This window comes from Brassica oleracea, chromosome C3 (genome assembly GCF_000695525.1).
Source record: "Brassica oleracea var. oleracea cultivar TO1000 chromosome C3, BOL, whole genome shotgun sequence".
Classification (NCBI taxonomy): Eukaryota; Viridiplantae; Streptophyta; class Magnoliopsida; order Brassicales; family Brassicaceae; genus Brassica; species Brassica oleracea.
Window position 1 is genome coordinate 56,871,326 of NC_027750.1, and position 12,584 is coordinate 56,883,909.

The 12,584-nt window shown below is 38.8% G+C and overlaps 2 protein-coding genes and 1 pseudogene across 5 annotated transcripts; 1 reads left to right on the forward strand and 2 right to left on the reverse strand.

Annotated features, from left to right (window-relative positions):
- The window catches only part of LOC106336291, an 18,806-nt pseudogene extending 12,946 nt beyond the window's left edge, over nt 1-5,860 (forward strand).
- Nucleotides 5,861-6,231: 371 nt separating this feature from the next.
- Nucleotides 6,232-9,927, reverse strand: LOC106336258 (cyclin-T1-4-like). Of its 4 annotated transcripts, none has more exons than XM_013775039.1 (8): nt 9,830-9,927; nt 9,489-9,548; nt 9,132-9,382; nt 8,606-8,687; nt 8,120-8,254; nt 7,702-7,877; nt 7,471-7,622; nt 6,232-7,369 (listed from the first exon to the last, which is right to left on the reverse strand). In XM_013775039.1, exons 3-8 carry the CDS (start codon nt 9,356-9,358, stop codon nt 6,546-6,548), a joined length of 1,596 nt encoding a protein of 531 aa, XP_013630493.1. In that variant the 5' UTR covers nt 9,359-9,382; nt 9,489-9,548; nt 9,830-9,927; the 3' UTR covers nt 6,232-6,545. The 4 variants fall into 4 exon arrangements, with proteins under 4 accessions (XP_013630493.1, XP_013630492.1, XP_013630495.1 ...); XM_013775038.1 differs by having other exon boundaries at nt 9,132-9,404; XM_013775041.1 differs by lacking the exon at nt 9,489-9,548.
- A 1,635-nt stretch (nt 9,928-11,562) lies between these two features.
- LOC106331021 (dnaJ homolog subfamily B member 14-like) lies at nt 11,563-12,318 on the reverse strand. The gene is made up of 2 exons (XM_013769386.1): nt 11,732-12,318; nt 11,563-11,650 (listed from the first exon to the last, which is right to left on the reverse strand). Exons 1-2 carry the CDS (start codon nt 12,316-12,318, stop codon nt 11,563-11,565), a joined length of 675 nt encoding a protein of 224 aa, XP_013624840.1.
- Between the last annotated feature and the right edge of the window lie 266 nt (nt 12,319-12,584).

A 12,584-nucleotide genomic window follows, 5' to 3' on the forward strand; every position in this document is an offset into this window, starting at 1 on the left:
TAGGAACTGTCTCCTACGACTGCACTTCTACATTTTGTAATACTCCCATTGGTGACTGTAGTTCTTGTGAGCGACAATATTGCAACATCTTCAGCGTGGGTGTATCATGTAAAGAGCGATCTCCCTTTATTGTCACCCACGAACCCTCGTACATGAAAGAGAACTCTTGATCTTCCCAATCTACAATACATTTCCCAAATATTCTCAACCATTGAACTCCCAACACTAGATCAGTGTTTCCTTACTCCAAAGCTATGACGTTGGAATTGAATTTTGACTCGTCAATAGAAAATTGCAAGTATTGAAACATGCCCATTCCTTTCACTGAAACTCCAGTCCCTAACGTTATATCCAACTTCGGTGTTGCCACTGGTAAAATATGCAGCTTCGCCATTAACGACGGTGATGCAAAATTATGAGTTGCACCACTATCCAATAACATCACCACTTCAACCTTCCCAATCCTTCCTCTCACCTTGGTTGTAGTTGGTGATGAAATTCCCATAAAGGCATTGTAAGACAATGTCATCAAGCCCGGCTGCGTCTCTTGAATTATTTCCTCCGAAGACTCCAACGTTTCTACCATACTCTCCTCAAGAACTTCCAACGCCAATCCATTCACAACCATCATAATCTGCAGTTCCGGACTGCTACACGGGTGACCCTTATACCACTTTGACTTACATTTGAAACAAATTCCATCTCTCCTAACTCTGTCCAACTCCTCATCAGTGTGGTATTGTCGAGGTCGTAAGGGAGGTTTATCTTGACGTGCCCTTCCCGCATAATTATCTTGTTGTCTGACAGGCCCAGTCTTATCTGGAATCAACACAGTGCGCTTCTGAAATCCCGTAGTTTGGTTAGAGGAATTGTAGCGGTAACCTGATTGTTTATCCGAACCCATAACCTTGCAGAAATTTGTACTCTGCATCTTCAAAACCGCTAGTTTGTGATTCGTTAAACCTCTAGGCTCCTTTATACGAATTACCTCTTTCATCTCAGGTTTGAGACCATTGTAGAAAACCTTGATCAAGTTCTTCTCATCAATCCCAGTGACTTGGTTCCTCAATGCCTCAAATTCATTCACATAATCTATAATCTCTCCCGTTTGCTGCAGACAGAATAGACGTGCTGATGGTTCATCATCGAGAGATCCTGCAAATCTATCCAAAAGACGATCCGTAAACTGCTGCCAACTCACAAACGGATCCTCAATCAACTCCCCATTAAACCAATTCAACACTGCTCCTTCCAAACTCAATGAAACCAAGTGAAGCTTCTCCTCCTCATTGTAATTCCCAATCTGAAAGAATCTCTCAACTCTCGAAATCCAATCAAACGGCAATTTACCAGAAAACACAGGCATATCGACTTTCTTTAACATTGAATCTCGATTCGCTAAAGAACTACCAATTCCTCGATAACCTAGCTGATCTGGAGCTTGATCCGGCATAGAGTGAGTAATCGGTACCTGATTATCCAGATCTGTTGGCGTCGATGCAATCTCCTTACCGCTTCGTTGTGGAACGAACGCGTGAGCCTCGATTCGAGCGAGGGTTCCACTGATCAGGATCATCTGTCGTTCTAGAGCTCTGATCTTCGAATTCGACTCCGTTCCGATGTTGATGATCTGCTTCTCCAAGGAATTGAATCTCTCCGTCGAATCTCGACTTGCTCGAGCTAATTTGTCGCATCCAATACGCAAAATGTCGACATCATCTTGTAATCTCGCCACCGAAGGATCGATCGGTATCTCTTGATCCGCCATGATTGAAGCTCAACGTGAAGTTTCGATCCAGTATCACAAGCGCACCATTTGTTATGAATCTGAGTAGTAGAATAGTATTTATTGAAGTAAAGGGAAGTACAAAGTGCAATTACAAATATCTAGACCTCATCAAGGTCAACGCTGACTCATAACGTCAAGCTAATATCTGTATTACAAATTGCATAAAGTGTAAACTAATTACTCTCTTAGTATTTATACTCTCATAAGCTTCCCTTCACATTAATCCACGTCAGCTCAGTCGAGCTTCTCTAACTCCAACCGCATCCCTTCTAACTGCTTATCTTCCAACTGCCTATCATTGAACTGCTTATCACTCAACTCTTCTCCAGCTGATCTCTTCTTCTTCTTCCTATAATAAGCTCTCCACGGCCTATCAATGTACCCTTGGTGGCAGACGACGTCACCGGATCCAAGCGTGTGAGCTTCTCCGTTACGTCAGTGTAACGATGGAGAACCGGAGGCAAGTATTTTGTCCAGTGGTAGAAGCTGGAAAGATCTACAGACTCGAATGAATTTATATCGGAGGAGAAACAAAGGGAATTGGAACGATCTCTCGTGAATAGAGGAGTAAAAACGTAATTAAATGAAAAGTGGGGGTCGACATTAATACACCTTAGCAGCAAATTGCTGAGAAATGAATTTTCTGATGGGAGTGCAAGAGGCGTCGTTGAAAGATCTATGGTTGGAGTGAGAGACGTGGCATATTGGAGTCTTCTAATTGGTTGATTTAATTTGTTGAGTTGGATAGGCTGAGAGGGCTTCATATTCTCCTTTTAGTATTGTAAGATTTGAGAGAATTTCTATTATTTTAATATATTAATATTTTTACATAAAAACAATTTTTTTATAGAAAAATTCTCTAGGATAGCATTAAAAGGTTTTTTATCATAAATATAGTACACATTTCAAAATGATCAAAATATTTCATTAAATAAATTAAAAAAACACTCGCACCCTAAGATTAACTAATCTAGCTTAGGGTTTAAATTTGAAGAGTGTTTTTTCGTTGAAGAGTGGAGTTTTAGGGATGGAATTTAGGATTTAAAAAAAATAATTAAATTTTAAAATAATAATTTGAAATAGTTTTACAAATAATTTTCGATTTTAAAATAAAATTTTGGAAAAAAAAAGTTTTGAAAAAAGTTCGCGGAAAATCAGAAAAAGTTGAAAGTGAAAGCTGTAACTTTCGAAATAATAGAAATTTTCTTTACCTTTTTAATTATTTGTATATTTTATAAAGTAAGGGTAAACCTATCTTTTTCTTCTTTAATGAAAACTTTTTTGATCATTTTCTTTCTTGTATAGTGTTTTGGTAAAAATAAAACCATTTTAGGGTCACTGAGGAGATCTGCCCATTTTGATATTAGATTTTTATTTTCTTAATATCATATATTTTTTGTTTATAAAATATTGTATACATTTTTTTTTCTTTTTGTACGGATTTGAATATCTAGATATCTATACGGATATCCAGAGGTTGAATATCTTACCGGATCCGGACATTCTAAAATTTATGACATTTGTATCCGTCTCATCAGCTTATACTCGTTTAAAGAAAATATTTTTACATGTTTGGATTCAAGATGGTACAAGGAGGTAGACATTGCATCAAAGTTGCCACCTTACTTCAGACACATAATCATCGAAAGTCATTTCTTGATACAAGCGGTGTTCTCCGATCCACAACTCTTACGTGCAAGGATTATGTTGACTCAGTATTACACCATTTTAACGATTATAGATGACACATTCGACAGATATGCGTCTCTTCCTGAGGCTGAAAATCCTCGCCAATAGCTTGGAAAGGTATCAAAATTTCATATAAGCAATGAACATTACGTAAACCAAAAAAAAACAATCATTATGATGGTGGTGGTGGTGGTGATGATGATGTACAGGTGTACTCCCGATCATGCCATGGATAACGAACCTGAATATATGAAAGCCGTACTAAACTTTATATTGGATACTTTAGAAGATTTTGAAAAAGAACTTTGGTCGGAAGGAAAAACCAATCAATCAAGGATAATATATATATATATATATATATTGTTTCGTAGGATTGATATTCAAAAGAAAAGAAAAAAAAATAACGAGAATTTCGTAGCTGTAACGGTTTTGTTATACTTTTTTTTTGCTAAATTGTAAATATCATTAATCATAATGAAGGTTTGGTTACAAATTGAATCGCAACCAGATTTTGCTCGAGAGCCATTCTGAATCTTAGGGACCAGAAAAAGTTTAAAAAAACTCCCAAGACACAAAGAGATTAACTCAAAGCTTGCCAACAATGGTGGACTTTGAAGTTAATAAACATTTTAGGACAAGACACATCAAATTAAACTCCCCACCCAAGCGCCTCTTGACTACTAGAGTAACCAGGTCATCAAGAGAATAGCTAGAGGCAAGTTCAGTCAAGCACTCACCGAAGTGGCTCAAGCAGGCATCGACAGAGGCGGCTGGCTTCCGCTCCGGAGCTCCACTAGAGGAGGAAAAAGCTGACAAACGAGCCTAAGCTGACGCAGCAGACGACGAAAATGTAGACTCGAGTCAACGCCACTGGAAGTGAAAGCACAAGTTACGGTCAAGCGCAACCGGTAAATAAAGCTCCCCATCCGGCTACACGACACAAAGGATGCGGAGGCGACAGCAAGTGAACGAAGAAGTTATCTGCCGGAGCTTGGGAGAAGGGGAATGAAGTACTGAAGGAATAAATAAAACTCCTTGAAAAACAAGCGACCGAACAGAGTAGAGAAAGCTCATCCTTGAGAGCAGGTGACGCCATCACAGGGGTTGTCCTCTAAACCTCAGGAGTCGGCATCGAAAGCATCAAGGAGAGCCAATTGAAATCTGAAAGGCACGCTATGGTTGACGTGTCTCATGACCTAAGGAACAGAGGTCCTCTGAGCGGTGAGCCTTAGCACCGCTGTTACTCCTAAGCGGAGAGGAGAAGCTCTGACGAGAACTTGAAAAACGAGTCCTGCTAGACGCACGGGTACAGGCCGACGACGAGAGCAGAGGCAGAGGCAGCGACGCTTCACCATCTTTCCGGCGAAGGCAAGATCAGATCTGACCCAGATCTGCTCCGATTGAAAGCAGAAACCGAAGATCGAAGGCTCCTTAAGCTCCCTGAGAACTCCTGTCCTCGCTGGTGCTCCAGAGAGGTCACACACTCATGCGACACTCGATTAGATCTACCGAGATTCCGGTAAAAATCCAGCAACACCACACAAGAAGGAGAAGGGTAAGACAAAGAGCCTAAGGGAGAAGGCTATAACGCATGACGGACTGGGGTGGCGACCGGAGCAGTAGAGCCACCGGTCACCGGAAGAAGAAGATACGGCAGCTGATTTAGGGTTTGTGGAGACTGAGGGGAGAGACTAGAGAGAAAAAAGTTTCGCTCTCTCTCTCTCTCTTGTCAAAGCTCTTATGAATGTTTTGTTATACTTTTGAGCTTGCAGTTCAAGGCAGCTGTGAAAGCCTACTTTGAACATGCAAAATGGGCACATGCCGCTCACCTGCCTAGCTTTGAGGAGTACATGGAGGTAGCTGAGGTGGAGATCGGAGTGTACGTAATTTTGGCTTGTTATTTCATCTGGCTGGGAAAGATGGCTACCAAGGAAGCTTACGATTAGCTTAAATCTAGACCAAGACTGGTCAAATCTATATCTGTTAGAGGTCGTCTTATGAATGATATAACCGGTTTTGAGGTAAGAATCTGAACAATTTCTCTCTTCACGCTTTGTTGTCTTGCAATATTTCTTAAACTTTGATTAGGATGACATGAGTAGAGGACAGATCACGAATGCAGTCAACTGTTATATGAAGCAATATGGAGTTACCAAACAAGACGCTTTAAGAGAGCTACATAAAATGGTTGCAGATACCGATAACATAACAAATGAGGAGCTCTTGACGACAGCTGGTGTGTCAAGTTTGGTTCTCAAGACAGTAATGGGTCTTGCACAATCGATCACCGTCTGCTACAATGGATGTGAAGGATACACTCGCCCCGAAGGAAAAATCAAGGAGTACATGACTTCTATGTATGTTGATCAGATTCGTCTTTAACCACTTTGGAATGTCTAAAAGCGTGTTGCCTATGTTCTTGGTTTCTTTTACAAGGCCATGTCTTTGGTTTCTGCGGACTGATAGTTAGGTTGGTCACTCTTTAAATTAAAAAAAAAAAAAAGCATTTTCATTGCGACTATTGTCCGCTATAGTTGTTAGTTCACACACCTCTAATCAATGAATGTTTAACAAATATTCATTGCTTCCTGCTTGGAACCAGCATAATCATTCTTATTCCAGAAACGATTCACTTTCCACACGTCACATGACTTAACTATGGCTCTTACAAATATTCACATACCCAACCAAGAATACTACATTGACAAATCAATTGACCATTCTGTTTCCTATTTTATCAAAACATTCTCAAGTCAAAAACTAACAATGGCTCTTGCATAAATCGGCAAAACAAAATCATCAAGAGGTTTTCTCTTGCCTATAAAATACAAATGGAATGCAAAACTATAGTCCCTAACCCAAGGGAGGTTTCTGATGGATGGAAACCTGGTTTAGTTTCTCAACCGTTGGATTGTATAGTACAAGTGCCAAAAAGAAAAGTTTGATAAATACACCGAGTTCGTTTGCACCATGGCTGGGTATCAAAGTTTGCCAAATGTCTCTTAGAGACTCATGAGATGGTGAAAACAAAGTTCATTTACCTCTCTTGGGAGTGTCGTTTTAGCTCTCAGTCACCATGACTATTATGACTACTACTTCCTCCTCCGCTTGTCTTCTGACTTTCTTCAACATTCTCACTGTTGTCGTTGTGTTGCCTCTTTCCTTCTCCTAACTGCTTTTCACAAGGGCTTTCCATTTTCCTCTTCCGACTAGGCACTGTTAAAGAAACATCATCTACCATTTCACCTTCTTCGGCATTGCACACCAAGTTGTTTCCAACAAGAAAATCGCCCTGTTCTGTACCCATATGATTGGTTTTGGAGTTCTTCTTCTGGTTATCTTTGTCATCGTCAACAGCTAATTCCACATCTTCAAGTTCTCTCTCGATCAAATCATCTTCATCTATCAGATCCTTTTTCCTCGTCCTTTCACCTTGCAACTTCTTAGCCTCTAGTTTAGCCTTCACCTTATCCCTAAGCAGTTTTAAGTCTTTCGGCGACTGGCTGACCGGAACATCACTTGTATTAACATTTCTAGATTTATCATGAGCGGCGCTATCATCTGGAAGATGTGCAACTGTTCTCTCTGTTTTGTCCTTCGCCGGTTCCTCAACTCCCGGTCTAGACTTATCGGCTGGCTGATTTTCTGTATGCTCCGTAATGACACTACCTGCCTCACCACTCCCATTTTCATTCCTGTGGTTTTCTGTAGCTTTTGACGAGCCTCCATGACTATCAGATTTTGAATGTTCATGACTTGCGCGTTGTGCTGATATTGGTTTAGAACCAACGTGATGACCTGATCCTCCACCTACACTACTTTCGACTTCGCTTCCTTGAGATGCAGGAACACGGTTTTGCTCATAGAGCTCAAGCATTTGGTTGCTAACATCTGAGGCATACAAAAGGCAGTAGCTCTTAGCAATTAGCATCATATCCAGATAATGAAAACAGTCTCATAAATCATAATAAAAGAGGTGGTACTACTCTTACCCTCCAGTTGTCGAGGTGTGACATCAAATTCTTGCCACCATACCTTCTCTCCATCCGATGGCAATTTCACTTTAAGGAACTTTGCAGCAAGAAAAATTGCACCCGCCGCAATGTGGTGAGGCTTAAATTGCAGGCAGAGTGACGTCCGCAGACTGCAAGCATCTTTTCATTGTATGAAGACGAAAATACAAGGGCAGATAGCTTTTGAAGGAAACAGACTTATTAACGTACCCATCATTAACAAAATTCCATGCAACTTGGGCCAGAGCATTCTGTGCCACCTTAAATTTCTTTATTGCTTCAACAAGAGGTTTATAAGGATGATAAACATTGAAGTCAAATCCTAATGTAGAAAGTACAATCTTTTCTCCGCTTAGTATAAGCTCTTTTTGTTGCTCATATACTTCCTGCAAAAGTGAAATATAAATTCAGTGCACCAGAATAGACGTAACAGATAAGGTGACCAACTAGATCTGACGAAAGGGCAGTGACAGAAGAGGATTGTTCACAAACGACGAAAACTAGAATCCTAAGGTTACTACAACATCAATGCCGTCGGAAATAGAATATACAGGACCAAGGCCCATTCACTTATAAGTTATAACTGACTAAGCATGAAGCAACGGAGATGAGAAGGTTTTAGTAGTACCTTTTGCTTGATTTTCTGTGCAGTAGCAGGATCCTTCTTGTGTATTATCTCATACGAGACCACAATAACATCTTTTAACGGCCTTGGAGTTTCTTCAACTTTTCCAGCAAGGAACATGCAGACAGTAGCAATCGTCTGGGTGTGGAACATGGACAAAAGGGCTCAGTAACAATCGTAAATCGTAATATATAATACTGTTCTGCTCTAGAAGGATCATCAGTAGAAAGAACTGTATGCATTATTACCAAGTATACTTAATAGTGTGCATCAAAACAGAAATCTTTGCAAGAAACCAGTGTAAATTCACCTATCGTATCAGCTAGTTTGCTCTCTATATACACAAAGGTAACTGAGACAGTGAATATTATGGAAGACCAAGGAGCCATTTCTGTGCTAAAAATTCATGCAACAAACCTCCAGCAGAGCAGACTACTCAAACAACAAGAATAGACACTAATCATGGGCAAAAAATAAAAATAGACTCACCCTTCTGTCATTCCTAGCATGTGACTGGCGAATGAAGAACCGATGGCAGAAGATTATTGATGTAGCTATTGTAATCTGAGGACTATAAGAAAAGAAAAACTAAATTAGTTGGATTCACTGAGAGAGCCAAAAGTGAAAGCTGACAGTGCAGATGAAACCACGTCTACATGAAGAACGATTCACGCTTGAGTGTATTTTTCACCATTATAAGCTAATTTTGCAAAGCAAAGACTACTGAGATATGTAACACAAGGAGAATTCACCAGTTTCACCTTTTGTTTGCCAATAACTCCGACTATATAAATCATGTTCTAAAATGAAATCTACCAAATCAAAATTCTATAAATTTCAGAGCATAGATCCTACACAAGCTACAAGTAAAGGAATCACTACAATATATAAGCAAAATAGATGCATAATGCTTGGAAGAACTATCACATCATAAAACAAGCTAGCAACGCACCAAAATCTTAGGGAGAACGCCCATCTTACAGTAAAAAAAAAGGATGAGAAAAAATATACTTACACTTTCAATCTCATACCCAAGTCCTGCAAAAAGGTACAGTAAGACTTGCGGAGGTACGTTTCCTTCTTCAAGTCGATACCATCCAACCTGGAAGGTGAGTTTTCTTCTATTTCTTTCCTTCCAAAATACCAGCGGGAACCCTCTTCCTGATTTTCATTGGAGTTCCTGGAGTAGGAGGAAACGCCACTCTCATTGTATGAACATTCCCCACCCAATACTCCAGCCATTGCTTATCTTTCTCAAAACCCAATCTACCAAAATCAAAACCAATTCCAAAAAAAGCGTGTCACTTTCATAATCTGACCTCAAAAGGGTACAAATCTGAGATTGCTTATCCATGAGCTGAGAGATTTATACCTTCTCAAAGTTAACTTGTGAGCAATTGAAGTATGATTCTAGCTTAGAGGGTTTTAATCTCTGCGTGAAAGATTTGTAATTGAATAAGAAAGGTAAGATCTTCAAGGAATCGAAAGAAGAGCTATTGACAAAATTGCCCAGCTAGTATTGGATTATAATCAAGCAATTCACCATGTAAAAGTTTCAAATTCTTCCCTATGGGATTCGACCTAAACACTAAATTACGAAACTAGATCGAGAAAAAAAACGAACGGTAGATCTGATAGATGCAAATCGTCCGTGAATACCGATGGAAAACAAAAACCCTAATCAAAAGAAGAAAAATTGAAGTTAATACTTACGTATCAGTTTTGATCGGTTCTTCGGTTCGCGAATTGAAGAGGGAGATAACGCGTAGAGCAGCTGCGTTCGTCAAGCCGTAACCCTAGAGAGTCGAAAGAATCAGGAATAAAGGACCTTCTTTTTTTTTGATATATGACTCTTTTAGTTAAGGAAAACATTTTGGGGGAAACTGTGAGAACTTTTGAGAATTAAGGGACGACAGAAGAAATAAAAATGGAAGTTAGTTTTATCTTAAACAACAAAAATATTAATATTTAAGTATAACTTAGTTGATTTTTATTTATTTTTTGAAATTCTCGGGATTTTTTCAAAAAGAAAAACAATTTGAGACTACAGTTCGTTTCTTTCTGTTATGAGATTTTTTCTAAGATTTCTTTTTTTATTATTTTCTTATTTTGTTATCGTAAATTATCCTTAGATAGTTTTTATTTTTGTTTCTTTTTTAATTGAAAACGTGATTTACGTGGACCACTTTGATTAATTGGCTCAAGTTGATAAGTACTCAATTCGAATAAACTATAATCCGACTAGAATCAAAATAACCCCACAACAAACCTAAAACATGGATTAAACAAATCCAAATTTTCCCTTTTGAACAGATGAAAATATAAAATATGTATCTTCTTGAAATAAAAGTTTTCTCTAGAATATGTATATTTTAGGAACGGATGGAGCACAATTCAAGAGTCCCTAAATGTCATATTTCTTATTCCACACCTTGATTCCACTACTTACCTTTGTACAGCAATCATTTTTCCTCAGCTTCTTAAAAAAGCTTCTTCTAGTTTGAAATCAGAGTATACAATTAATCCTCTGGCAGTCCTAGCTGTGCCATTTATAATCAAACCAACGGCAAGGTTACGGGTTAGTCAAGTTATGTACAAGCAGGTCAACATCGTTTTCGGTTCAATACAATCAGCCCCACGATTAGCAACTCTTCCAATAATCAACGGTTCATAAAAGCTTTTTCATAATCAGTCCCATTGGCCTTTTAACCTCGCTGCATTGTTTGACTTGGTTTTGTTTCATGCGTGATTTCACAACACTCAGATAGTCAAATTTGTCAAGCACTTGATGTGCTACGGAAATTTCAGTTGTTTTTTGTCATAGTTCATTAGGTCTTTGTCTGGCCAATACCTAATGTTGTGTGAACATAACAAAAAAGATTAATTATTATACGTAAACAAATATGATCTTATCGAACCTTAGCAACTGCGCATGGTAAGTGGAAGTGGCTTCCTATCATCAGAAAGCTTCACCATCACAATTTTCGTCTGCTTTTCAAGAAACATAAAAAATAAAGTTTAGTCAAAGATTTAAAAAGAGAAAGAATAAGGTATTTGATACCAGTCGCAGTATCATTGGTGGTTTGCAACATAGGAAAGATGGAGTTTTTGAAGATTTTCAGATCTTATGTCGAGTTAATGTTCTGTGTGTTTGATCCCACATTCTCTCATCAACCTTTGGAACACCAAGAATCATGCAAAAAGACAGATCAGAGAGAAGACAACAACATATTGAAGATTAAAAAGCTATTATTGGACCAATCTGTTATTATACTAAAGGAAAGAGAAACAGTATTAGCTAATCATACCTCTAAAGAAAGTGTCCAGATGCATGAAAACAACCAAAAGAACGATAGATAATAAACTTGTAAATCATCATGTCCACACCTTTCAGATGAAGAATCAGGCTCATGCATAGGCTCAAACCATCTTTTCATTCTTTCTTCTTAAGTATCAGTTCTGCTTTTATTGAACCTGATGACTCGCCTCCCTCCGATCTCCTCGAGTTCTATCTCGGTTACAACAAAATCCTGTCTGCAATTTGGACAAGATAACGTCTCATTAAGATAAGCACTGTCACTTTCAAATTGACAATATGTGTTGCATCTATCGCACTTTGTCCAAAAGGTACTGGCTTTCACATAATTCCATGAAAAATCTGGCTCACGCTTATATTGAGCCTTATTCCATGTAAAGCCAGGCTCAGTCTCAGTCTCAGCCTCAGGGTCAGACTCAGACTCATAATCATACTCATGTTTCGGCTTATTCCCTGAAAAGTCTGGCTTGTGTCGCTTTGGTTCTTTCTGGTACACTCCACTCTGCGTATCTGTTGATTTCCTCTTAAGATCATAAGAAAATCTCTGAGCCTTATCAGATAAGAGACACCAACCTTCTGAGATCAGCTTAAACGCCTCGGTTGCGCCAGTAAACTTGTTCTTGTCAGGATGAAGCAAAAGAGCTAACTTCTTGTACTGTCTTTTCAAATCTTCATCAGTAACCGAAGGATCAACACCAAGAACTCCATACCAATCAGCTTCTCCTTTTCTGTTGATCTTGTCTGATGCAGAGATGTAGACATCGATCATCATCGACACTTGTTTCAATCCATCGAGCTTTGGATACAAATTCTCAGCCTTGTTGACGAATTTCTTGGCACCTACGTAATCGTTCTCTGAGATTTTCTTCTCCTTGTTACTTTCCATGTAACTTGATGATCCCAATACTACCAATGTTTCTTACAGATCACGGAACCGTGCAATCGTTAGCCCTAAATCTTGTTTTGATTGATCCCCAAATAACTAGCCTTAAAACCCTAGAGACGAGCTGCGAGGGGGTGAAGAAGAGAGGGGAGTAATAGGGACACAACAATTATTTATCTCTTTATATAATTGATTTTCTGTTTTTTCTTTTGTTTTCCTTCTACAAAAAGGAAAATTATAATTTAGTGAAATCTATTTTTGTAAACCCT

Bases quoted from the DNA above. Each gene is read 5' to 3' on its own strand.
- LOC106331021 (XM_013769386.1), bottom strand. From the start codon at position 12,318: ATGGAAAGTAACAAGGAGAAGAAAATCTCAGAGAACGATTACGTAGGT. The intron at 11,651-11,731 runs GTGCGATAGATG...TCCAAATTGCAG, and splicing joins GCCAGTACCTTTTGGACAAA to ACAGGATTTTGTTGTAACCG.
- LOC106336258 (XM_013775041.1), bottom strand. From the start codon at position 9,358: ATGGCTGGAGTATTGGGTGGGGAATGTTCATACAATGAGAGTGGCGTT. The intron at 8,688-9,131 runs GTAAGTATATTT...CTTTTCTTATAG, and splicing joins TTGGGTATGAGATTGAAAGT to TCCTCAGATTACAATAGCTA. The intron at 7,370-7,470 runs GTAAGAGTAGTA...TGTATGCCTCAG, and splicing joins CACACCTCGACAACTGGAGG to ATGTTAGCAACCAAATGCTT.